This window comes from Lolium perenne, chromosome 7 (assembly GCF_019359855.2).
Source record: "Lolium perenne isolate Kyuss_39 chromosome 7, Kyuss_2.0, whole genome shotgun sequence".
NCBI lineage: Eukaryota > Viridiplantae > Streptophyta > Magnoliopsida > Poales > Poaceae > Lolium > Lolium perenne.
The window spans coordinates 49,507,507-49,532,808 of NC_067250.2; the positions used below are offsets into that span (position 1 = coordinate 49,507,507).

At 44.7% G+C, this 25,302-nt stretch overlaps 1 protein-coding gene across 1 annotated transcript; it reads left to right on the top strand.

The window, feature by feature from the left end:
* The first annotated feature begins 3,684 nt into the window (after positions 1–3,684).
* Positions 3,685–24,207, top strand: LOC127313287 (uncharacterized). Its single transcript, XM_071823889.1, has 4 exons — positions 3,685–3,754; positions 3,843–4,106; positions 4,185–4,543; positions 24,025–24,207. The coding sequence occupies exons 1-4, from the start codon at positions 3,685–3,687 to the stop codon at positions 24,205–24,207; spliced, it is 876 nt and encodes a 291-aa protein (XP_071679990.1).
* Positions 24,208–25,302: the final 1,095 nt, after the last annotated feature.

The window sequence follows — 25,302 nt, forward strand, 5'->3', positions numbered from 1 at the left end:
TGAAGGTGAATGCGATCTTTGAATGACAAGGTGACTCTTTGACAAAAACTGATGGTTGGGTTCGGATGCGATACCATTCCAATTTTAGAGTACCCCCACAATACCTGATTATGGGTAAGGCTTAACTAGAAACTTATGCACTTTAGTATGGGTGACAAGGTATCAACTTGTCAATGCCTATGGATTGTAGGCTAGGGTTTAGTTGGAAGTAGAGGGCAAGTAGATCTCGAAGGTTTCAGCCGAAAAGTACTCGACGATTATGAAAACTAGGGTTTGTAAACATGATTTTATGATCTCTGCGTCCCTCGACTCCACCTTATATAGGAGGCGGAGCCGAGGGATTCGTGCTGTACAAGTTACAAAGTCCGGGAAGGTTTCTAACTCATCCCGCAAGATTACAAATAAGACTTTCTATTACAACTCTAGCTTTCCTTAATACTATCTTGGGCTTCCGAATCTTCTTATTCTTCGGGTAGTGGGCCTTCAGTAAACCCCGGGTACTATCTTCGGCAGGCCCATTTGGGATGCCTATGTCAGTAGCCCCCGAGATTTTGCTTGAATCGTAGGGTCAAGGAAAATCTCCACTGTTTATTTTTATTCGACAGCTTTGACTTTTCTATATTTCTTCTCATAAACATCTATATTGTACAGGGATAATGGTAGTTGGGGCTAGTTCATCTGACGGATCAGGTACTAGTTAACTGCTCTAGTGGCAATCCGCAAAAACGTACTTCAAGATCACGTCCCTGGACATGACCTCGGGATACCGGTGTAAACTTCGACAGGTGCCGCTTAAGGTCTTACCATTCTGTCGAGTCCCAGTGAAATTTATCGGGTACCTAACGCGTCCGTTAGGATTTTTCTTCGTATCTGTTGATACGGATAAAAGTAGCAGAGCGCAGTCTTCGGCGATGCTACGCCCAGCAGAACGGATCTGGGGTCTTACCTTCGCAAATTTGCGGCATTCAGAAATTGATCGCAACTTTGGCGTTCTGAGAATATATTGTCGAGTGCTTTTTCGGCTGTTGGAATGGCACATTTTATCGAGTCAAAGATGACTTATATTGCCCTCCCGATGGGAGTATATGTAGAGTTAATTATAACTCGAAATATACTCTTTTGCTCTTCTATCTTTCTTTTTCTCTTTCTTTCTTTCTTTTTTATAATTTCATCAGGCACGCGAGCAGCGTTCCCGATGGGAGTAGCCCCCGAGGCTACAGCCAAGGACTTGTACTTGGGTGTAGGCTCCACGCCTTATGCCGCTATATTTTCTTTTATCTCCCGAAGTTTTATAATTTCTCGGGTGCGCGAACAGCGCTCCCGATGGGAGTAGCCCCCGAGGCTATGAACAAATATTTGTATTTGGTCATAGGCTCACGCCATTTCCATTTTGTCCTTCTGGATCTTTTCCTTTTTTCCAAAGTAGCCCCCGAGCATTTGATCAAAAACTTGTATTTGATCAAAGGCTCAGTATTATTTTTCTGTGTCGCCTTTTATGAAGCTGTTGAGTCGAATTTTTTATTCTGCCAAGGTGACGTTGTTGCTGACGATAGCCACGATTGCTAGTCAAAAATTTGCGACAAGTCTTTTCTCGCTGCCATGCGGGCCCAATTAATCCACTATCTTGACACATCATGCAAGTGGGGGACACACGTCCTCCGCTTTTTCTGGCGCACGCACCGTAACTTCCCCAACGTTGAATTGCTTTTTTACCCTTGTTGCCACGTGGCTATCATCTGTCACACATTTTCGTTATCCAACGGTTCGTCGTTTCACCGCACCCCTATATAAGTTCGTCTTCTTCCTCCTTGAGCACTTCCGCTCGCGCCGTCCTCCTTCTCTCATCTGCAAATTCCTCCTGCGATCCACAGCCTCCTAAACTCCTCGCCTCCAAGCTGCGAATCCTGCTCCATTGTTGATGCCACCTCGTCGATTGACATGGCACAACACACCGGAGTCCTCCATGGCCGCCGTGGATCTTGGGGCGGCGGAGTGGGAAAGATCGAAGATTTCCACTCAAGACATCAACATGCTCAAGAAGCTGGGGATCAGCAAGAAACCCAAGGCACTGTGCTTCCCCCGTGAGGAAAGCTACCCAACCCCTCCAATGTGGTACCGGGTAAGTTTTGTCGACCACCTCATCCGTGGTCTTTCCGCCCCCATTCATCCTTTTCTCCGTGGACTTCTTTTTATCTACGGTCTGCAACTCCACCACCTCACGCCAAATTCAATCCTCCATATTTCCATTTTCATTACTCTGTGCGAGGCCTTCCTTGGCGTCCAGCCTAACTGGGCGCTATGGAAGCGCATTTTCTTCTGCCGCTGTAATGGCTCGCCCAATGTCGCCTATAATATAGGCGGCGTTGTGATTTCTGTTCGGCCCACTGTCGACTACTTCGACGTCAAGCTTCCTGACTCAGTTCAAGGATGGCGCAAGAAGTGGTTGTACATTCAGGAGGAGAACCATGGATGTGCGGAGGACAACATCCCTCCTTTTGATGGCGCCGAGAAAATCTTTCGCCGCCGCTCCTGGGACGCGGAGGCCACCGAAGAAGAAAGGGCGTCGACAGAAACCTTGATGGCCCGTATCCACGAGTTGCAAAATACTCGCGGCAAAGAATTATCGGGTATCCAAATCACTGCATACTTTCTTAGGACTAGAGTGCAGCCACTTCAAGCTCGCAAGTATCCTCTCTGGAAATATGCTGGCGAGAAGGATGAAGATCGGCTGTCGGTGGATTTGGAGGTCAAAGACTTGGAAAAGCTTGTCCGAAAAATCTCATCTCTCAGCAAAAAAGATCCTGTCCCTGCTTCTTGTCGTGTAAAACCATTCAGCGCCGCCAATCCACTCCCCCAGGTAATCTTTGTCTATTTTCTTGTTGTTGCTTTGCTAACTTTTTTGTAACTTCTTTTCTGACGTCTCTCCCTACTTTATTTTGCACAGAATCATCCAGACCTTGTCTCGCTTCCTCCTCTTCCTGAAGGTGGAGAAGTCGAAGAAAGGGCCATTGTCACTGATGACAATCAAGAAGCTCCGTCTTTTGTGAATGAACCCGTGGATTCTCGAAAATCTGCGGGATCTTCCGAAGGCACTGCGTCGGCACTATCTCCTCCTCCCGCTGTTTCTCCAAAAGGCAAAAGGAAGAGGAATGACGTCGAAGATTCTGGCACTTCCAAAGCCGAAGAAGTTGATCCTTCATGTCAGAAGGCAGCTTATGATCCTTATCTTGAATCCCTCATCAGCTCGTAAGTCATTTTTATTTCTCCTTATTTCTGTACTCGAAATTTTTGTCTTGTCTTGCTTTTTATGCTGTCGATTTTTAATCACAGCGATGATGAGGAAGAAGTACCAACTTTTGACGTGGCTCCTCGGACGAGCACGTCACATACTTTACTTGCCTCGGATACGCTAGTTGAAGGAGAAGAATCCTCGCCTCCTCAACAAAACGTCGTCACCACTACTCCGCCATCAAGCCCCCTTGCTCCTTCACCAAAAAGGACAATGATTGAAACGATCATTGAGCCTTCCCCTCAATTGGGTAGCTCTTCTACTCCGCTCTTGGATGATGTAAGTTTTTTTTTTAATTTTCTTGCCAATATCTATATTTCTTCTATTTGCTTTTTTACGCCTTCATTCTTTTTCCATACCGATGTTTCTCTTTCTTTGTTCTTCTTTGACAGCCCATGATCAAAGAGCTTGTTCGCATCGGATCCCAATTCATTGGGTACCGTGAGTATGCCAGCAGAACTGAAGGTAATAACTTTTTTGCTGTCGTTGTTTCTGTCTTCTTGCTCCTGTTTTTTTTTGTCGCAATTTTTACCTTTCTTTTCTATTTCGACAGAGAAACTTGCAGAGGCCAACAAGCTTGCCGACACTCTTGCTCAAAAACTGGAGCAAAGTGAAGCGGCCCGCAAGAAAGCCGAACTTATTGCTAGCGAAGCCAAAGCAGAGGCTGATGAAGCCAAGGCAAAAGCTGCTAGTGTCGAGGAGCTGCAGAAGAGACTTGAGGATGCTGAAGCTGCATTAAATGAGCACAAAGCCGCACAGGCTGCTCATGAAAAGGGAATCCTCAAGCGCCTGAATTCGCAAAATCGGCGCTTCAAAGGTAATTTTATCGATCCCTTCTATTTTTTATAGGACCTGCTTTTTCTTGCTTTTGACCAACGTTTATTTCCTGTGGCAGGCCAAACAAACCAAGAGTTTGATCTGGAGAATCCCGACAATGATCCTCTCCTTGACGCACTTTCTTATCTGGAGTTTCACGGATCCGAAATTCGTGAAGGCGTGGTGAATGCTGACGCAGGATTGTCGAAGCTATTCCCCTACTTCTTCCCGAAGAAAGAGGAGCCCAAGACTTTCCTTGCCCTTGCCCAGAGCTTCAATCCATCAGAGGACCTTGGGCTTAAAATGCGCCAGGAGAACATGAAGATTGCTGTCGAGAGCACTGTTGCCTTGGTCGCTGACAGCCAACAAACTGTTGACTGGATGAAGGTTGGCGACACCGAGCAGATAGAGCAAACAAAATGGCGGTCTTTGATCAAGGCAGCCAAACCCAATACGAAGAAAATTCTGGCCTATCTCGGGATCAAGCCATCTTCAACTCCTAGCTCATCGAGGCCGGAGGTCTAGTTGCATGCCTCTTTATTTTTTGCTTTCTCTGTCTCTTTTGCCCTTGTCGCCAATTTAGCTGTGGCGACAATTATCCTGGTAGTTCTTTTGGAGAAACTTCTTTTGTAATGTCTATGTAAATTTTTCTAGAAATTAATGAAATTCCTTCTGGCACTATCGTTGATCCTGGTGCTTTCTTTTCCAGTTAATATTTGATAACTATTCGACCAATCCTTGCTCTGCCGATGTTTCACCTGCTTCTTCCTTCTCGAAGAAAATGCTAGTTGATAACGACCCCCTTGAAGGTTCTTCGAGCAAACATTTCTCGGAGGATTTGCAAGAACTTCGACAACAACTTCAATCCATGAAGAAACAAACTCTGGCAATGATGGAACAGTCTCGGAAAGCATCCGAACAAGAAAAACTTGCTCTCCAACAAGCCAAAGAGGCTATGGCTGCCAAGGATACTGCTGTATTGGAAGCAAAGGGAGCCACTACCCGAGAAAATAGCATGCTCGAGCTAATGTTGGAGGCTAGCACAGATATGTTAGGTATGTTTTTCCAACCTCACAATGCCTCCTTTTTATTTTGCTGTGCCCCCCTTCAAATTTCTTGCCTTGTCGCTTAATAGGCTCGGTTCTTGATGCTGCCGTCGAAGATCGAAGAGTAAATGAGAGAACAAATCTTCTTGTCAATCTTTCCCTTAACCATGGCTGTTTATTCTGGGCCTCCCCTGAACGAACCCAGCAAATTGTCAGGTTCCAAGATCGTGCTTGCCAAGTGCGCGAATTTCTCAATTTTTGCACGACAACATTAACCCTTGTTTACAAGACTTTTTTCCTCGAAATGAAGTTCCCAAAACTCTTCCTGAATTGCTGGAGATATTCAGAGATGCTCCCCGCATTCATAATTTTGTGCGAGCTCAATTAACTGCTGGAGCAAGGTTCGCCATGATTATGATAAATATTTGCCATCCAAAATTAGACCTGACGAAGATTGTTGCTGATTGCCTGGCCAAGAAATCGTGGCGAAAAAATGATATTGACACAATCAATGAGATGGTAACTCCTGTGGCCGAGTCGATGATAGATGAGCTTCTTCGGATGGACTCAGAATTCTTCGTCAAGGGGTCCTATGCTGAACATAAAACAACCAGAGGCTTGTCCATAGATAGTATTTTAGGCTTTGACTGATTTGTACCATATTGGAAAACATTATGTCTGTATCTTTTTTTGATTTCTTTTTTATTTCCGAAGAAATTTGTTTGTATATTGTAAAGTGCTTTATATTGTTGGAGCCCCCGAGCCTTCTGGCTAGAGTTTTGTACTGTTTTTTCTATCTCGAAGATTTTTCCTCTTGCCGTAAGAAGATATCTTTATTTTTTCACCAAACAGGTTGCAAGCCTCCGAGTATCTTAATGTCGAAGTTCTATATTTTTGTTGCGAGGTTCTTAGACCAAAGCAATAAGATTTTTTCCGTGTAGACTATATTTATAATTGTTAGCTTCCGATTTTTATATTTGGCGAGGTATAAGTGTACCAAGGCGAAATATTTCGGTAAGTCTAGTTTGTCTATATTGTGCGTATTTTGAGACTTGAAGGCGTTGAGCCCCCGAGCGTGTCGAATAATAAGAAATATATCTCCACTATCTTTATTATATTGCAGCACCGCGAGCCCGCCTCATTAAAAACCTTTCCGGTCCCACTCGGTGCCCCGAAAAGGAAAAGAGTGCGTCTGAAAACTCGCGGGCGTTTCAGTACATTGTATTTTTACAGAGAAGGACTATATTTCGACTCTAGGCGTAGAACCGCCTGAGCTGCGCTACGTTCCAGGGGTTTTTCTCGGGAGCCCCTGTCTTCTTGTCCTTGATCCTGTATGCGCCTCCGTCGATGACTTCCGTGACAACGTAAGGCCCCAACCATGGTGATTCGAGCTTCTCAGTACTTTTTTGATTTAACCGCAAGACCAAATCCCCAACTTGAAAAGATCTTGGTCTTAACCGTCGACTGTGGTAGTTTTTGAGGTCTTGCTGGTATTTGGTGACTCGTGAAAGTACTTCATCGCGAGCTTCGTCGAGTGCGTCCATATGATCCTCCCGAGCTTTTTGCGATGTTTCTTCGTCATACTCTGTTACCCTTGGAGAATCATGCTCTATTTCAATTGGTAGTACTGCTTCGGCTCCGTGGACGAGAAAAAACGGAGTTTCTTGTGTCGCCGTATTTGGTGTTGTTCGGATGCTCCACAAAACACTTGGCAATTCCTCTGGCCAAGTATGTCGAGCTTTTTCAAGCGGTCCTAGCAGGCGCTTTTTGAGGCCGTTGCAGATGATACCATTGGCTTTCTCGACTTGTCCGTTAGTTTGCGGGTGCCCAACTGACGCAAAGTGCAATTTAATGCCTACTTCTGCGCAGTATTCCTTGAATTCCTTGGATGTGAAGTTTGAACCATTATCTGTAACAATACTATGAGGCACCCCAAACCGAAAAACGAGGCCTTTCACAAACTTTATTGCCGACGCTGCATCTGGTGAATTTATTGGCTTCGCTTCTACCCACTTGGTGAATTTGTCGACAGCGACCAGCAAGTACTCATACCCTCCAGGCGAAGCTTTGTGCAACTTGCCCACCATATCGAGTCCCCATTGGGCAAAGGGCCATGACAATGGTATTGGTGTTAGTTCTGCCGCTGGAGAGTGAGGTTTTGCGGCGAACCTTTGACACGCGTCGCAGGTTCGTACTATTTCCTTGGCATCCTCGATTGCTGTCAACCAATAGAATCTTGCCCGAAAAACCTTGGCTGCAATAGCTCGACTACTTGCGTGGTGGCCACATATTCCTTCGTGTACATCCTTCAGAATTATTCTTCCTTCTTCGGGTGTGACACACCTTTGCAGGACGCCTGAAATACTTCGCTTGTATAATTCCCCTTTGATCACTGTGAAAGCTTTGGATCGTCGAATAACTCGCCTTGCCTCAACAGGATCGTCGGGTATTTCTTTCCTGAGGATGTACGATATATATGCTTGCATCCAAGGAATTTGTACCATCATCACAAGCTCTTGGTCTTCTTCGTCCTCCGTGGTTTCTTTGAGGGGCGCCGAAGTTTTCTCTTCCTTTGCTTTTTTCTGCACCTTTTTTGGCTTCGTGGATCTCTCCGCTATTTCTTCCCAAAATACTCCTGGCGGGATTGGGAGGCACTGCGACCCGATGTTTGCGAGAACGTCGGCTTCATCATTGCTCAATCTACTGATGTGATTTACCTCGCATCCATCAAACAGCTTCTCGAGCTCATTGTACACCTCCTTGTATGCCATCATGCTATCATTGACTGCGTCACATTGGTTCATAACTTGCTGAGCCACCAATTGTGAGTCGCCAAAGATTTTTAGTCGAGTTGCACCGCAAGCTTTCGCCATCTTCATCCCGTGTATGAGGGCTTCATATTCTGCTTCATTGTTGGATGCGTTAGGGAACGTCATCCGAAGGACGTATTTCAACTTGTCGCCTTCAGGTGATATAAGTACTACTCGTGCGCCAGCTCCTTCTACTCTCTTGGACCCATCGAAGTTCATGGTCCAGGTTCTCGACAAATCTGGGGGTCCCGTGTTTTGTAGCTCCATCCACTCTGCAATGAAATGCGCGTAACTTGCGACTTGATCGCCTTTCTTTTTTCATACGTGATGTCCTGAGGGGAAAGTTCTATTCCCCAAAGGGAGACACGCCCTGTAGCTTCTGGATTGTTCAGTATATTTGAAAGAGGTGCTTCGTTGACTACTATTATCGGGTGTGCCGAAAAATAGTGGTGCAACTTCCTTGCCGTTGCAATTACTCCATATGCTAGTTTCTGGTACTGCGGGTACCGCTGTTTGGAAGGCGATAAAACTTCACTGATGAAATATACTGGCATTTGCACTCCATGGAGTTTTCCTTCTTCTTCTCTTTCAACAACTAGCACCGTGCTAACCACTTGGGGCGTGGCTGCAATATACAGCAGGAGAGATTCCTTTTCCTTCGGCGCCACCAAGATTGGTGGTGTCGAGATTGTGCGCTTCAAATCCTCGAAAGCTCTGTCGGCCTCTTCGTTCCATTGGAATTTCTCTCCTTTCTTTATCAGAGCGTAAAATGGTAACGCTTTTCTCCCAGCCTGGCGACGAATCTGCTCAAAGCTGCGACTCGCCCAATTAGCTGCTGTATTTCTTTCAACTTTGTTGGCTTCCTCATTGTTACGATAGCTTGTATTTTGTCGGGATTTGCTTCAATTCCTCTTGCTGAAACTAGAAACCCCAGAAGTTCTCCTGCTGGAACGCCAAAAGAACACTTCGTCGGGTTCAGCTTGAGGCAGAATTTGTCGAGGTTGTCAAAGGTTTCCTTGAGATCCTCGATCAGTGTTGCCCCCTTTTTTGACGTTATGACGACATCGTCGATGTATACTTATACGTTTTTCCCAATTTGTGTCGCCAAACACTTCTGCATCATCCTCTGATATGTTGCTCCCGCGTTTTTCAGACCAAATGGCATTGTTCAGTAGCAAAACACGCCATAAGGTGTGATGAACGCTGTCTTTACTTCATCTTCTTCTTTCAATCTGATCTGGTTGTAACCAGAATATGCGTCCAGGAAGGAAAGACGTTCACATCCAGCCGTGGAGTCGATAATTTGATCGATCCTTGGGAGGGGAAAGTGATCCTTTGGACAATGTTTATTGAGACACGTAAAGTCGACGCACATGCGAAGGACCTTAGTGTTTTTCTTCGGCACCATCACAGGATTTGCTACCCATGTGGCTTCTATGTGCAACTCCTTGATAAAACCAGCTTCTCGTAGTCGATCGATTTCTGACAGTATGGCCTTGCGGTTTGGTTCCGAAAAATGCCGCAAAGGTTGTTTGATTGGTCTCGCTAGTGGATCCAAGTTTAGGTGGTGCTCGGCAAGTTCCCTGGGTACTCCTGGCATGTCAGCTGGACACCATGCGAAGATTTTCCAGTTCTTACGGAGGAACTCGACGAGCGCGCTTTCCTATGCGAGGTCCATGTCGTTTGCGATGGACGTCGTCTTTTTTGGGTCTGTCGGGTGAATCTGCACCTCCTTAGAATTTTTCTTGGTGTTGAAAGTTGATTCTTTATTTGGCCTTCCAACGTCTGGCAGCACGTCGTAGTCAGTCATACTTCTTGACGCCAAATACTCAGCTTGCATCCCGAAAGTTTCTGATATCCGATGAAAATCCTTATCGCACTTATCGGCTAAGGCGAAGCTTCCTTTGACTGTGATTGGTCCCTTCGGTCCAGGCATCCTCCACAACAGGTATGTATAGTGTGGCACCGCCATAAATCTAGCATATGCTGGTCGTCCCAACAGAGCATGGTACTGTGACGGAAAATCCACAACTTCAAATTCCAGCTTCTCGATTCTATAATTCTCTCGGGTTCCAAACTGAACGTCGAGATTGATCTTCCCCAATGGATAACTTAGTTTCTCCGGTGTGATACCATGGAACCTCGTGTCTGTTGGTTTCAAGTTTGCTAGGGATATGTTCATCTTCCTCAATGTATCTGCATACATAAGGTTTAAACTGCTGCCGCCGTCTATGAACACTCGAGAGACATCAAATCCCGCAATAACTGCTGGTAAGATAAGTGCTGACTGTCCTGGTCGAGGAACTTGCTGCGGATGATCTGCTATGGTGAAGCCAATATCTTGCCCTGACCAATTAAGATACTCGACTGTTGGTGGAGGCATTTTTTCTGCCATGAACACCTGTCGTGAGATTACTTTCTGAGCTCTATTGGATGGCCTTCCCTTCTGAATCATCGACACCGCTCCGTTGGAGTTAGGATCAACGTAAGGTGGTGGTGGTGGTGCTGCCGCTATTCTGAGCTGATGTCGATTGTCTTCTGTAATCACGGGAGGAGGTGGCAAGTGAATCTCGCTCCTGGGTTCTCGAGGATTTCTCTGTGCTGCTCGAGCGTTAGCGTGCTCTGCCCACCTTAACATTGCCTGGAAATTGCGACAATCTTTCTGCAGATGTCCTGACTGTCTTTTTCCGTTGCTGCCGAGGAAAAAGTGCATCTGACACGGCCCATTCATCATCTCTTCGGGAGACACGAAAGGCCTCGGGAACCTAGGCCCGCTATTTTGCCTGTTGTTTCGAGAATCGTCTCTATTATCGCCTCGCTGCTCATTGCTTCTCTGATAATCATCTCTGTTGTTTCCTCCTGTGTTTGCCCGAAAACCTGCCGAAATTTGTCCTGGAGCATCATAGTTCGGGTACTGCCGAGGAAATCGTCGCCTCGGTTGGTAATTTCGACCACGGTCCTCCTCTGGCGACCTGTGCCGTTTGTTGTGGACAGCATCTTCTCCATCTGCCCATCTGTTTGCTATTTCCATTAACGCGGATACTGTCTTTGGGTTGGTCCTTCCCAAGTCCTCGACAAAATCTCCACGCCTGATTCCTGCGACAAACGCATCTATCGCTCTCTCGTCAGATATATTTTCTGCCGAGTTTTTGATGATGTTCCACCTTTGGATATATTTTCTCATTGGCTCGTCTGGCTTTTGTCGACATGCTCTCAACTCCTCTAACGACGCAGGTTTTTTGCACGTGGACCTGAAGTTCTTGACGAACACGTCCTCGAAGCTTTCCCAGCTGTCGATAGATCCTGGAGGAAGTTTCTTTATCCAAGATCGTGCGGCTCCACTCAAATGCACCTGGATGCTTTGCATAGCTGTTGCCCTGGTTCCTCCTGTGAGCTTCACTGTCTCGAGATAATCAACTAGCCAATCCTCTGGATCTTGAAGGCCGTCGAATTTCTTGAAGTTGTCAGGTAACTTGAATCCTGAAGGGACTCGAGTTTTTCGGACTCTCCTCGTGAAGCACGGCAAGCCACACATATCCTCGTCGTTAAGCTCTGGAGATTGCCGATGTTCCCTTCTGCTTTGCCGCGCTCTGTCGACCCTTGCTTGTGCTGCCGTGTCTCTTGCTCCACTTGGTCCTTCAGGGGCTGCCGCTGCTGCTGCTGCAGGTCGTGGACTATTTTGCCTTGCCGCTCCTTCGGGAGGCGTTGATACAAACGCTGTCCCCATAGCTCCAACTCCTGCTACCGCCATATTGTATAGTGTTTCCCTTGGATCTCCTGGAGGTGGTTTAGATGCGAGGATAAAAGCATGTGTCGCCATATACCCAGCCTCTGGTCTCTTAGGGATGATGTTTCCTCTTGTATCTATCGACATAAAGGACATGTCGAGGTTTTGGACCAAGTGCTCTGTTTCTGCTTCGGGTATGTGTTGTAACCTTGATCTTGCTCTGTTCCGAGCCTCCCTGTGGCTATCACCCGAAGTTCTAGATTGTCGACTCAGCTCTGCCCTTCTCCTGCTGGATGCAGAAGCTGCCTCCTTTCTTCTGTTTAACTCAGCTGTCTATTTTTCCAATTCTCTTGCAGCTCGTGCGAGCCTATATTGATATGCTTGCAATTCCTCTGGCGTGGCTGTGGTGGCCATTGGTTCTGAGCCGTCCATAGCTCTCGCGGCTCTATCCCACGCTGCTTGCGGGAGTTGAACTCTGTGTCGCGGCTGTGGCCCGACGTACTTATTGCCCAGGCCTCGTCGCAGATCGGAGGGATCGACGTATGGATTTCCCAGATCGTCGAAAGCCTCAGATGTTTCCTCTTGGTCATTGCTTGGCTCTCCAATGACATAAATCTGATGATATTTTGTGTTCAGATCTATGTTGGGTTTGGTGACACCATCATTGAGATTGGTGAAGACCTTGCCCACTGTAGTAGATTTGTCGATGAAGTCGTAACTGTCGACACTGCTTGAGCCATCGCTTATATATGAGTCCGCAAATGACTCAAATGACATGTCGCTGAAGATCTTGGCGAGTTTCTCTCTTGCCCTGGTACTGACGTAGCGTGTCGACGAAGTTTCTTCTTCTCCTGATTCGGTTGACGATGTATAGCTTGAAAAATCGGAATCGACCGCCGACGATCCCGACGAAATCGGAATTTCGACATGATACGATCCTTCCTTCTCGGCGCGAAAGCGAAACCTTCCGAACGTCATCTCCATAGGCTCCGCCAGATACGCATATGCATCCAAACGGGAGGGTGGGTGAGGAACAAAATCGACAGGACCAGCAGCGATCTGTTTACCTCGATCCATTGCGTTGCTTGCGGTTGATGATGTCGAAGATCTTGAACGTGCCATCGAGATCAGATCCTTACGCCTCTAGTCCCCACGGACGGCGCCAATTGACAAGGTATCAACTTGTCAATGCCTATGGATTGTAGGCTAGGGTTTAGTTGGAAGTAGAGGGCAAGTAGATCTCGAAGGTTTCAGCCGAAAAGTACTCGACGATTATGAAAACTAGGGTTTGTAAAAAATGATTTTATGATCTCTGCGTCCCTCGACTCCACCTTATATAGGAGCCAGAGCCGAGGGATTCGTGCTGTACAAGTTACAAAGTCCGGGAAGGTTTCTAACTCATCCCGCAAGATTACAAATAAGACTTTCTATTACAACTCTAGCTTTCCTTAATACTATCTTGGGCTTCCGAATCTTCTTATTCTTCGGGTAGTGGGCCTTCAGTAAACCCCGGGTACTATCTTCGGCAGGCCCATTTGGGATGCCTATGTCAATGGGTTCCCTCTAAACAAGCGTCATAGGGGTTATGCCGAGGCTGCCTCCGTGAAAAGTGAAATGACGTGAAATGAGGTGACTGTCCTACCCAAGCCCTGTGCATTTCCCAGGTTGGCGGTTTGCTCTCACTGGGAGGCCAAGCTCATGGGGAGAGGTGCCTATACTAGGGTATGTAAGTGAAAGGTTATGGTTGATGATCCGCATACTGAGTATGATTATTCAGGGCTATCCCTGACGGATGTAATCAAAAGTTGTGGCACAAGTGTACAACCTATTCGAATAGCCGCGCCCACGGTCATGGGTAGTTGGAAAGGCCATACTGTTCCATCATCAGATCATTTCAAAATGTGACATGTGACATGTGACGGGTGACTTGTGACTTGAACTTGAATTATGACTTTGACTTGACCACAACATAGTTGTGGGAATGACACTAATGTTCTCACTTGAGTTAGTTAGGCAACTAAAGAGTCTTTTATTACTAAATGCTTATGAAATAAAACTGGCTTTATGCAAATGAACCTAGAGCTTAGAACCCCCTTACTATAGTTGATATTGTTTACACTAGTATTAGTTTGCGAGTACTTTAAAGTACTCATGGCTATCCCTGGCTATTATAATGGCCAGACTATGAAGAGGAGCACTAGTACCAAGAGGATGGACAGCAGGACGTCTATGATAACTAGGACTACTCCTGACGTCAAGAGTTGCCTGTGGAACAGATGGACCGCTACTACGTTTCTTCCGCTATGTGTTTTGTAATTGATCATTAGATCAACTCCTGTTTTAAGACTGGATCAGGTGATCCCTTGTTGTAAGACGATTATGGTTTGTAATGAATGATGTTCTGTGATATTGCTTGTGACGGTAAAGCACACGTCCGTTGGGAACCCCAAGAGGAAGGTATGATGCATACAACAGCAAGTTTTCCCTCAGTAAGAAACCAAGGTTATCGAACCAGTAGGAGATGAAGGCCACGTGAAGGTTGTTGGTGAAGGAGTGTAGTGCGGCGCAACACCAGGGATTCCGGCGCCAACATGGAACCTGCACAACACAATCAAAAAACTTTGCCCCAACTTAACAGTGAGGTTGTCAATCTCACCGGCTTGCTGTAAACAAAGGATTAAACGTATGGTGTGGAGAATGATGTTTGTTTGCAAAGAACAATAGAGAACAATGATTGCAGTAGGTTGTATTTCAGATGTAAAGAATGGACCGGGGTCCATAGTTCACTAATGGTGTATCTCCAATAAGATAAATAGCATGTTGGGTGAACAAATTACAGTTGGGCAATTGACAAATAGAGATGCATATACATATCATGATGACTACTATGAGATTTAGTTAGGGCATTACGACAAAGAACATAGACCGCTATCCAGCATGCATCTATGCCTAAAAAGTCCACCTTCAGGTTAGCATCCGCACCCCTTCCAGTATTAAGTTGCAAACAACAGAAAATTGCATTAAGTACTATGCGTAATGTAATCAATACAAATATCCTTAGACAAAGCATTGATGTTTTATCCCTAGTGACAACAGCACATCCACAACCTTAGAACTTTCTGTCACTGTCCCAGATTCAATGGAGGCATGAACCCACTATCGAGCATAAATACTCCCTCTTGGAGTCACAAGTATCAACTTGGCCAGAGCCTCTACTAGCAACGGAGAGCATGCAAGAACATAAACAACACATATATGATAGATCGATAATAAACTTGACATAGTATTCAATATTCATCGGATCCCAACAAACACAACATGTAGCATTACAAATAGATGATCTTGATCATGATAGGCAACTCACAAGATCTAAACATGATAGCACAAGAGGAGAAGACAACCATCTAGCTACTGCTATGGACCCATAGTCCAAGGATGAACTACTCACGCATCAGTCCGAAGGCGGGCATGGTGATGTAGAGCCCTCCGGTGATGATTCCCCTCTCCGGCAGGGTGCCGGAGGCGATCTCCTGAATCCCCCGAGATGGGATTGGCGGCGGTGGCGTCTCAGTAACTTTTCTCGTATCGTGGCTCTCGATACTAGGATTTTCCGATACGGAGGAATATATAGGCGAAGAGGCAGTGTCGGGGGAGCCAGGGGGTGGGCTCCCCATACCTGGGCGCGCTAGGGGGCAGGCCGCGCCGCCCTATGGGGTGGCCCCCTGCTGGCCGCCTCCGACTCTTCTTCACTGTTCTGGAATCCTAAGTGGAAAATAAGACCGTGGGCATTTGTTTTGTCCAATTCTGAGAATATTTCCTGTGTAGGATTTCTGAAACCAAAAACAGCAGAAAACAGGAACTGGCGCTTCGGCATCTTGTTAATAGGTTAGTGCCGGAAAATGCATCAAAACGATGTAAAGTGTATATAAAACATGTGAGTATTGTCATATAAATAGCATGGAACATAAGAAATTATAGATACGTTTGAGACGTATCAAGCATCCCCAAGCTTTGTTCCTACTCGCCATCGAGTAAGTAAACGATAACAAGGATAGTTTCTGAAGTGACATGCTACTATCATAATCTTGATCAATACTATTGTAAAGCATATGAGATGAATGAAGTGATTCGAAGCAATGGTCTAGATGATGACTAAACAACTGAATCATATAGCAAAGACTTTTCATGAATAGTACTTTTCAAGACAAGTATCAATAAGTCTTGCATAAGAGTTAACTCATAAAGCAATAGATTCTTAATAGAAGGTTTTGAAGCAACACAAAGGATGATTAAGTTTCAGCAATTGCTTTCAACTTGTAACATGTATATCTCATGGATAATTGTCAACATAAAGCAATATAACAAGTGCAATAAGTAAACATGTAAGAATCAATGCACACAATTGACACAAGTGTTTGCTTCTAAGATAGAAAGAAGTAGGTAAACTGACTCAACATAAAGTAAAATAAAGGCCCTTCGCAGAGGGAAGCATGGATTACTCATGTGCTAGAGCTTTTTATTTTCAAAACATGGAAACAATTTTGTCAACGGTAGTAATAATTCATATGTGTTATGCATAAAACCTCCTATAAGTTGCAAGCCTCATGCATCGAATACCAATAGTGCCCGCACCTTGTCCTAATTAGCTCGGACTTCCATGGATTATCATTGCATTACATATGTTTCAACCAAGTGTCACAAAGGGGTACCTATATGCCACCTGTACAAAGGTCCAAGGAGATAGATCGCATTTGATTTCTCAGTTTTGATAGATCTCAACTTAAGGACATCCATACCGGGACAACATAGAAAACAGATAATGGACTCCTCTTTAATGCTTAAGCATTCAGCAACATATAATATTCTCATAAGAGATTGAGGATTAATGTCCAAGCTGAAACTTCCACCATGATACATGGCTTTGGTTGGCGGCCCAATGTTCTTCTATAACAATATGCATACTCAAACCATTTAATCATGAGAAATCTCCCTTACTTCAGACAAGACGAACATGCATAGCAACTCACATGATATTCAACAAAGTAAAAAGTTGATGGCGTCCCCAGAAACATGGTTACCGCTCAACAAGCAACTTATAAGAACTAAGATACATAAGCGACATATTCATTACCACAATAGTTTTAGGCTACTTTCCCATGAGCTATGTATTGCAAAGACAAGGAATGAAATTTTAAAGGTAGCACACAAGAAATTTACTTTGGAATGGCAGAAAAATACCACATAGTAGGTAGTTATGGTGGACACAAATGGCATAGGTTTTGGCTCAAGGTTTTGGATGCACGAGAAGCATTCCCTCTCAGTACAAGGCTTTGGCTAGCAAGGTTGTTTGAAGCAAACACAAGTATGAACCGGTACAACTAAACTTACATAAGAACATATTGCAAGCATTATAGGACTCTACACTGTCTTCCTTGTTGCTCAAACACTTTTACCAGAAAATATCTAGACTTTTTAGAGAGACCAATCATGCAAACCAAATTTCAACGAGCTCTACAGTAGTTCTCCACTAATAGGTTTAAACTACATGATGCAAAAGCTTAAACATGATCTACTTGAGAGCTCAAAACAATTGCCAAGTATCAAATTATTCAAGACAATATACCATTTACCACATGAAGCATTTTCTGTTTCCAACCAAATAGCAATCAACGAAGCAGCTTTCAACTTCGCCATGAACATTAAAGTAAAGCTAAGAACACAAGTGTTCATATGAAAAAGCGGAGCGTGTCTTTCTCCAACACAAGGAATGCTAGGATCCGATTTTATTCAAACAAAAAACAAAAACAAAAACAAACAGACGCTCCAAGTAAAGCACATAAGATGTGACGGAATAAAAATATAGTTTCACTAGAGGTGACCTGATAAGTTGTTGATGAAGAAGGGGATGCCTTGGGCATCCCCAAGCTTAGATGCTTGAGTCTTCTTGAAATATGCAGGGATGAACCACGGGGGCATCCCCAAGCTTAGACTTTTCACTCTTCTTGATCATATCATATCATCCTCCTCTCTTGACCCTTGAAAACTTCCTCCACACCAGACTCAAAACAATCTCATTAGAGGGTTAGTGCATAATCAAAAATTCACATATTCAGAGAGGACACAATCATTCTTAACACTTCTGGACATTACCCAAGGCTACTGAAAGTTAATGGAACAAAGAAATCGATTCAACACAGTAAAAGAGGCAATGCGAAATAAAAGCCAGAATCTGTCAAAATAGAACGGTCCGTAAAGACGAATTTTTTCAAGGCACTTAACAGGCTCAGATGAAAAAGCTCAAATTGAATGAAAGTTGCGTACATATCAGAGGATCACGCATGAATTTTTTCAGCATTTTACGAGTTTCCTACAGAGAGATCTACTCAAATTAGTGACAGGTAAAAATCTGTTTCTGCGCAGGAATCCAAATCTAGTATCAACTTTACTATCAAAGACTTTACTTGGCACAACAACGAAATAAACATGATAAGGAGAGGTTGCTACAGTAGTAACAACTTCCAAGACACAACAAAACATTAGCAAAATAAAAACAACATGGGTTATCTCCCAAGAAGTGCTTTTCTTTAACGCCTTTTAGCTAGGCGCAGAAAGTGCAAATCAAGTAACATCAAGAGATGAAGCATCAACATCATAATTTGTTCTAATAATAGAATCAAAAGGAAACTTCATTTTCTTTCTAGGGAAGTGTTCCATACCTTTCTTAAGAGGGAATTGATATTTAATATTTCATTCTTTCATATCAATAATAGCACCAACAGTTCGAAGAAAGGGTCTTCCCAAAATAATAGGACAAGATGCATTGCATTCAATATCCAAGACAACAAAATCAACGGGGACAAGGTTATTGTTAACCGTAATGTGAACATTATCAATTCTCCCCAAAGGTCTCTTTATAGAATTATCAGCAAGATTAACATCCAAATAACAATTTTCCAATGGTGGCAAGTCAAGCATATCATAAAGTTTCTTAGGCATAACAGAAACACTTGCACCAAGATCACATAAATCATTACAATCAATATCATTGACTTTCATCTTAATGATGGGCTCTGATACGTCTCAAACGTATCCATAATTTCTTATGTTCCATGCTAGTTTTATGACAATACTCACATGTTTTATACACACTTTACATCATTTATATGCATTTTCCGGCACTAACCTATTAACGAGATGCCGAAGAGCCAGTTCCTGTTTTGTGCTGTTTTTGGTTTAAGAAATCCTACACAGGAAATATTCTCGGAATTGGACGAAATTAACGCCCAGGGTCTTATTTTTCCACGGAGCTTCCAGAAGACCGAAGGGGGTACGAAGTGGGGCCACGAGGTGGCCACACCACAAGGCGGCGCGGCCAAGGAGGGGCCTGCGCCGCCCTATGGTGTGGGCCCCTCGAGCCTCCCCCGACTCTGCCCTTCCGCCTACTTAAACTCTCCGTCGCGAAAACCCTATCACCGAGAGCCACGATACGGAAAAAGTTCCAGAGACACCGCCGCCGCCAATCCCATCTCGGGGGATTCAGGAGATCGCCTCCGGCACCCTACCGGAGAGGGGAATCATCACCGGAGGGCTCTACATCACCATGCCCGCCTCCGGACTGATGTGTGAGTAGTTCATCCTTGGACTATGGGTCCATAGCAGTAGCTAGATGGTTGTCTTCTCCTCATTGTGCTATCATGTTAGATCTTGTGAGCTGCCTATCATGATCAAGATCATCTATTTGTAATGCTACATGTTGTGTTTGTTGGGATCCGATGAATATTGAATACTATGTCAAGTTGATTATCAATCTATCATATATGTGTTGTTTATGTTCTTGCATGCTCTCCGTTGCTAGTAGAGGCTCTGGCCAAGTTGATACTTGTGACTCCAAGAGGGAGTATTTATGCTCGATAGTGGGTTCATGCCTCCATTGAATCTGGGATAGTGACAGAAAGTTCTAAGGTTGTGGATGTGCTGTTGCCACTAGGGATAAAACATCAATGCTTTGTCTAAGGATATTTGTGTTGATTACATTATGCACCATACTTAATGCAATTGTCTGTTGTTTGCAACTTAATACTGGAAGGGGTGCGGATGCTAACCCGAAGGTGGACTTTTTAGGCATAGATGCATGCTGGATAGCGGTCTATGTACTTTGTCGTAATGCCCTGATTAAATCTCATAGTAATCATCATGATATGTATGCATCTCTATTTGTCAATTGCCCAACTGTAATTTGTTCACCCAACATGCTATTTCTTATTGGAGAGACACCACTAGTGAACTGTGGACCCCGGTCCATTTTTTTACATCTAAATACAATCTACTGCAAACTCTGTTCTCTGTTGTTTTCTACAAGCAAACATCATTCTCCACACCATACGTTTAATCCTTTGTTTACAGCAAGCTGGTGAGATTGACAACCTCACTGTTAAGTTGGGGCAAAGTATTTTGATTGTGTTGTGCAGGTTCCACGTTGGCGCCGGAATCCCTGGTGTTGCGCCGCACTACACTCCTCCGCCAACAACCTTCACGTGGCATTCATCTCCTACTGGTTCGATAACCTTGGTTTCTTACTGAGGGAAAACTTGCTGCTGTACGCATCACACCTTCCTCTTGGTGTTCCCAACGGACGTGTGCTTCACGCTGTTCCGGAATCCTCCGTGGAAAATAAGACCGTGGGCTTTTGTTTCATCCAATTCGGAGAATATTTCCTGTGTAGGATTCCTGAAACCAAAAACAGCAGAAAATAGGAACTGGCGCTTCGGCATCTTATTAATAGGTTAGTGCCGGAAAATGCATCAAAACGATGTAAAGTGTATATAAAACATGTGAGTATTGTCATATAACTAGCATGGAACATAAGAAATTATAGATACGTTTGAGACGTATCAGATATCAATCTATTATGTCTCGCAAAAACAATATTCCTTGGATTGCGATGTATGACATAATAGGCATGTGGACTTAAAAATCCGTGTGTTGACAAGTTGGTATCAGAGCCATTTTTTGACCTTAGGAGACCCTAGTTAGAATGGACGTCTGAAAAAATTAGTTTCAAAACAAAGGAAGTAAATATTTACGAAAAGTTATTCTCACTCTTAACCTTGAGATCTTTTCAAAATGAGAAATCCATGCTCTACTTTTCCTTGTAATTCTACATAAAATTTTGACACACTTGCTCACTTCTCTAACTTACTCATCCTAATTCTTCACAGATGGAGTACCATTATGAGTCCTATCAGCTTGGCCACGGAGGAGACCTAATGTTCGAGAAGGATCTGGAGCAACTAGTTGAATATTTAGGACGTCCGTATCCCGAGTTCTTTGGAATACCACTCAATAATCAGTCGGGAAAACCACCTCGGTGGGAAGTTACTGCAGACCTGAGAGGAAAGCTTGGAGCCCCAATTTGGAAAACCATATGGTTTTCTGTGAGGGGAAACACTTGGAAGGATGGAATAGCCAAAGCCATGCAGGAAGCAATTGCCCGTCTGTGTGGAAAAAATGTGAACAAGATCAAGAACACTCGCTTCTTTTACTACCCAAGACATGACCCCATGGGAAGACCAATAACCATGCCACCGCACCCGGAGATGAACCACTATGTTGCATACCTGGACTTCATGATGTACAAGACCCGCAAGGAGTTGGACAACGCCCGCGCCTTTCGCCAAGCACATTACCCGTGAAGACGAAGAACCTACCCTTCCGGATGAAGAGTAGTATCACTAAAGCACTTGAGTAGGTGTGAGTTGGTATCTGTCCCCTTGTATCGTAGAACGAATGAACGGTTCCTAAAACCAACGGTGTGTTAGCTTTGTAATGTGTGATGTTTGGTATGAATGAAAAAGTGTTGTTGGTTTTTACCCCCTCAACACTACTCAAGTTTTGAAACTTTTTAAACTTTAAACCAAACAAACCATAGAAAATTTCCTCTTATCTTATGATCTACCTCAAATATTCAGATGGCCCCTCCAACCCGCAGCACCAACCAAGATGCAATGCTGCAGATGCTACTGATGATGATGGCAGATAGAGAAGTAGAAAGAGCTGAGCGACAAGCCAACCTTGTCGTACTACAGCAGCTTGCCCAGAACAACCAAGGCCATGGAAACCATGATCATCCTGGATCCAAGCTGAAAAATTTCCAGAACACTAACCCACTCATGTTCAGCAAGACTGAAGAGCCCCTAGATGCAGATGACTGTCTCCAAAAAATGGAGAACAACTTGGAAGTTGCAGGAGTTGAAGCTGCAGAGAAAGTACTGTTTGCCACCCACGATTTGTCAGGACCTGCCAGAGCCTGGTGGACTAGTACCCGTGCAATGAATGCAGGACAGATGATGACCTGGGAATACTTCAAACTCAAGTTCATCAAGTACCATGTGCCCCAGGGTTTGATTAAGAAGATGAGAGATGAGTTCCGAGAACTCAAGCAAGGAAGGATGTCCGTGGTGGAATACCGTGACAGGTTCCTTACTTTGTCTAGGTACGCCTCGGATGAAACCGACACCAACGAGAAGAAGAAGGAGAGATTTCTGAATGGACTGCATGATGAGATGCAGACTGCACTTGTGAACATCCTGTTCGCTGACCTGGAAGCCCTAGTGGATTCTGCCATCCAGATGGAAGGAAAGCTCCACCAAGCCAATGAGAACCGCAAGCGCAGAATGATGCACCAGAATGGACCCAGCAATGCACAGAAGTACCGCAACAATTCATCTGGAGGATTTGCCCCAAGACACAACAAGCCACCTGCTCAGATGTTCAGTCCAAACTACACCAACAACAATGGAGGACACCCGAAGCCCGGAGGCAACAACAACAACAACCACAACAACAACCCCAAAAACAACAACAACAACCCGAATGGTAACAACAACACCAGTACTGCCCCAAGGAATGGAAGCAACACTGTACCCATTGCCCCAAAGGACAAGTCAACTGTGAATTGTTATGAGTGTGGAGTTACGGGTCACTACTCCAATGAGTGCCCCAAGAAGCTTGCCAAGACTGCTCCCAATACCGCTGCACCTACTCAGCAGCAACGCCGTGTCTCCACTGGAAGGAACCCGAACAACCGCAACGGCCGTTACTACCGCATGAATGCCACCGAAGCCCAGGAAGCACCCAATGCCATGCCAAGTATGTTTTCCTGTTAACCCATCTGCCCAATCTCTCTTAGGAACCTAACTTTTCTTAAATCTCGGGACGAGATTTTGTTTAAGGGGGGAAGGTTTGTAACACCCCAAAATTTTCAAAACAAAGAAAAATTCAATTTCCCTATTTCCAAAATTTGGAACCAACAAAAACTTTAATTGAGTTATATGGTGTGCATAATGATCATGCCTATATGTTGTGATCTTGGTCAAAAAGAAACAAAGCACAAGAAAAGTAAAATAAAAGAAAAAGACATATGAGAGCAAATACCCATATTTGCAAATAATGAACTATGCCATATTTACTTTAACAAAATGGTTGGAAACCATTAGTAAACTTAACCTAACACTCAATGAACCCAAAACAATGACCTTTGGTCAAAGAAAAAGAAAATAAAATAAAAACATGAAATCCACATATGAGCTTATGGCCATTTTTGCCAAATCTCAACCTAGGCCTTTTTACTTTGTTTCAATGGTTGGATAACATTATTAAACCAATAATAACAACATTTGAATCAAGGAAATATCAAACAAATCAAAATACAAAGCAAAACCTACTCACATATGATAATGGTCATTTTGACATTTTATATCAGGGTACCCACTTTGAGCCCCTATATTAAGAAACTTTTAAACTAAAACCTCTCAACTCTTTGCACCTCATCCAAGAAATCATCAAGAGGATCATCTTTGGTAAGGACCAAACCTAGCAAATTCTTTTTCAATTGCTTAATATAATCAAGCAAAGTGGCAACACCAAATCAGATTCAAGATCATACACATTTTGGATTTGCTCAAACCACCTCCATTTTGCAAACCAACACCATCATTAGAAGCCAAACATTATTTGAATCACATCCATGCAAAAGTTTGGCAAAATTCAAATAATTTATTCATGCGGCCATTGTGTCGAACACTTGGCATGCACTAATCTGCCAACTCTAGACATGTTATTATCCAACATGTTTTATCCTAAACTATCATGCCTAAGTCAGCACACATCCTCTCCTCAACCCCCTGGACCAAGCCAAGACCTTTCCACCACTGTGCCAAGTACCATTTTGACCAAATGATCACCATGCCGTGGCATCTTGTCATCACCATGCCAACTCCCTCACCAGCCCTCTCCTCTCACCATCAGCATGTCCTGGACCTTGCCATCACTCCTCAGGTCACGCCCGTGCACGCCGTTGGCTCAGGAGACGCATGCAACAACCAGAACGCGATGCGCCCAGACACGCCCAGGCACGCCAGCATGCGCACGGACGCGCCACTAGACACGCCAGAGCATCGTCGCGCCCCGTCAGCCTCATCCTCCCATCGCCCTCTCCTCTTGCCCGTAACCTCGCCATGACCTCAGCAAGCGCCCAGACATCCCCATTGGCCCGCGCGTGCGCTGTAGCCGCCGTCATCGTCGACGACTTCCGCTGGCCGCGTGACAGACGACGACGTCGCCCTCGTCCACCATTTTCAATGCCATGACGCGCATCGTGCCCGCCCTGACCTAGTGAACAGTCATGCGTCCTTGACTTGGCCCTGCGCCGCCCAAAACGCCGTCGCCACCACCGCCATGCCCATGAGCCGTAGCACCCCCTTGACCCTATAAATAGAGCGCTCCCCTGCTCGTTTCCTTCACACTAATCGATTTCTGTCCTCTCAGAACCTCTCCTCGAGCAGCGCCACCTCCCAATTTCACCCGTAGCTCGCCAATTGCTCGCCGGAGTCCGCGGAGCCGCCGCAGAAGGAGCCGTCGACTGGATCCACCCCAGGAGCCGCCGCTTGTACCAGGAGAACCGTCATCGTCCGCAACGTCGCTCTGCTTCATCGCCGACGATCGCCGGCCACCGGTGAGCTCTCCGACCCCCTAGCCCACCGCGACCAGGGTGTGATCTCGCCGGAGACAACGATGCCTGTGCGCCGTCCGATTCCTTTCTAATCCTACGGTCCACCCTCACGCGTACCGCTTCGGGTTTTAAAAGCCACTGACATGTGGGGTCCGCTGTCAGGCGGCCCGCTGCGCACTGGAGCACAGTTGGGCCGGCCCGTTTAATATTCCCGCGCAGCCCAGTAATTTCAAATTCGAACTATTTCATTTAATTGAAATCCAATATTGGTGCCCAATTCAAAATTTAATAGAACAAAATCTACTGAGCCAAATTTGATGAATTTTCTATTTCTGGAAAGCTTATGAAATTGTCTAACCAACCCAACTGGTCTCAACCCTACATTTATTATAGATCACTTACAATAAAAATGACAAGGCAGTACCTTTTCAAAATTCAAACATTTATTAAAAATCAACCATAAATTATTTTGAGTTGATTCCAACTCTCAAAAATCACATTTCATATTGTATATCTGAATATGTAAAAATATGACATGGTTGTTTCAAATGATCATGGGCTAGATTCAAATAATGGCTATGTAGTCATTTCTAGCTCATTTAAAT

What these genes read in the sequence shown, in the direction of transcription:
- LOC127313287 (XM_071823889.1), top strand. Translation starts at nt 3,685, where the DNA reads ATGATCAAAGAGCTTGTTCGCATCGGATCCCAATTCATTGGGTACCGT. An exon ending in GTATGCCAGCAGAACTGAAG is followed by an intron (nt 3,755 to 3,842) that starts GTAATAACTTTT and finishes CTATTTCGACAG; the next exon opens with AGAAACTTGCAGAGGCCAAC. An exon ending in GCAAAATCGGCGCTTCAAAG is followed by an intron (nt 4,107 to 4,184) that starts GTAATTTTATCG and finishes TTCCTGTGGCAG; the next exon opens with GCCAAACAAACCAAGAGTTT.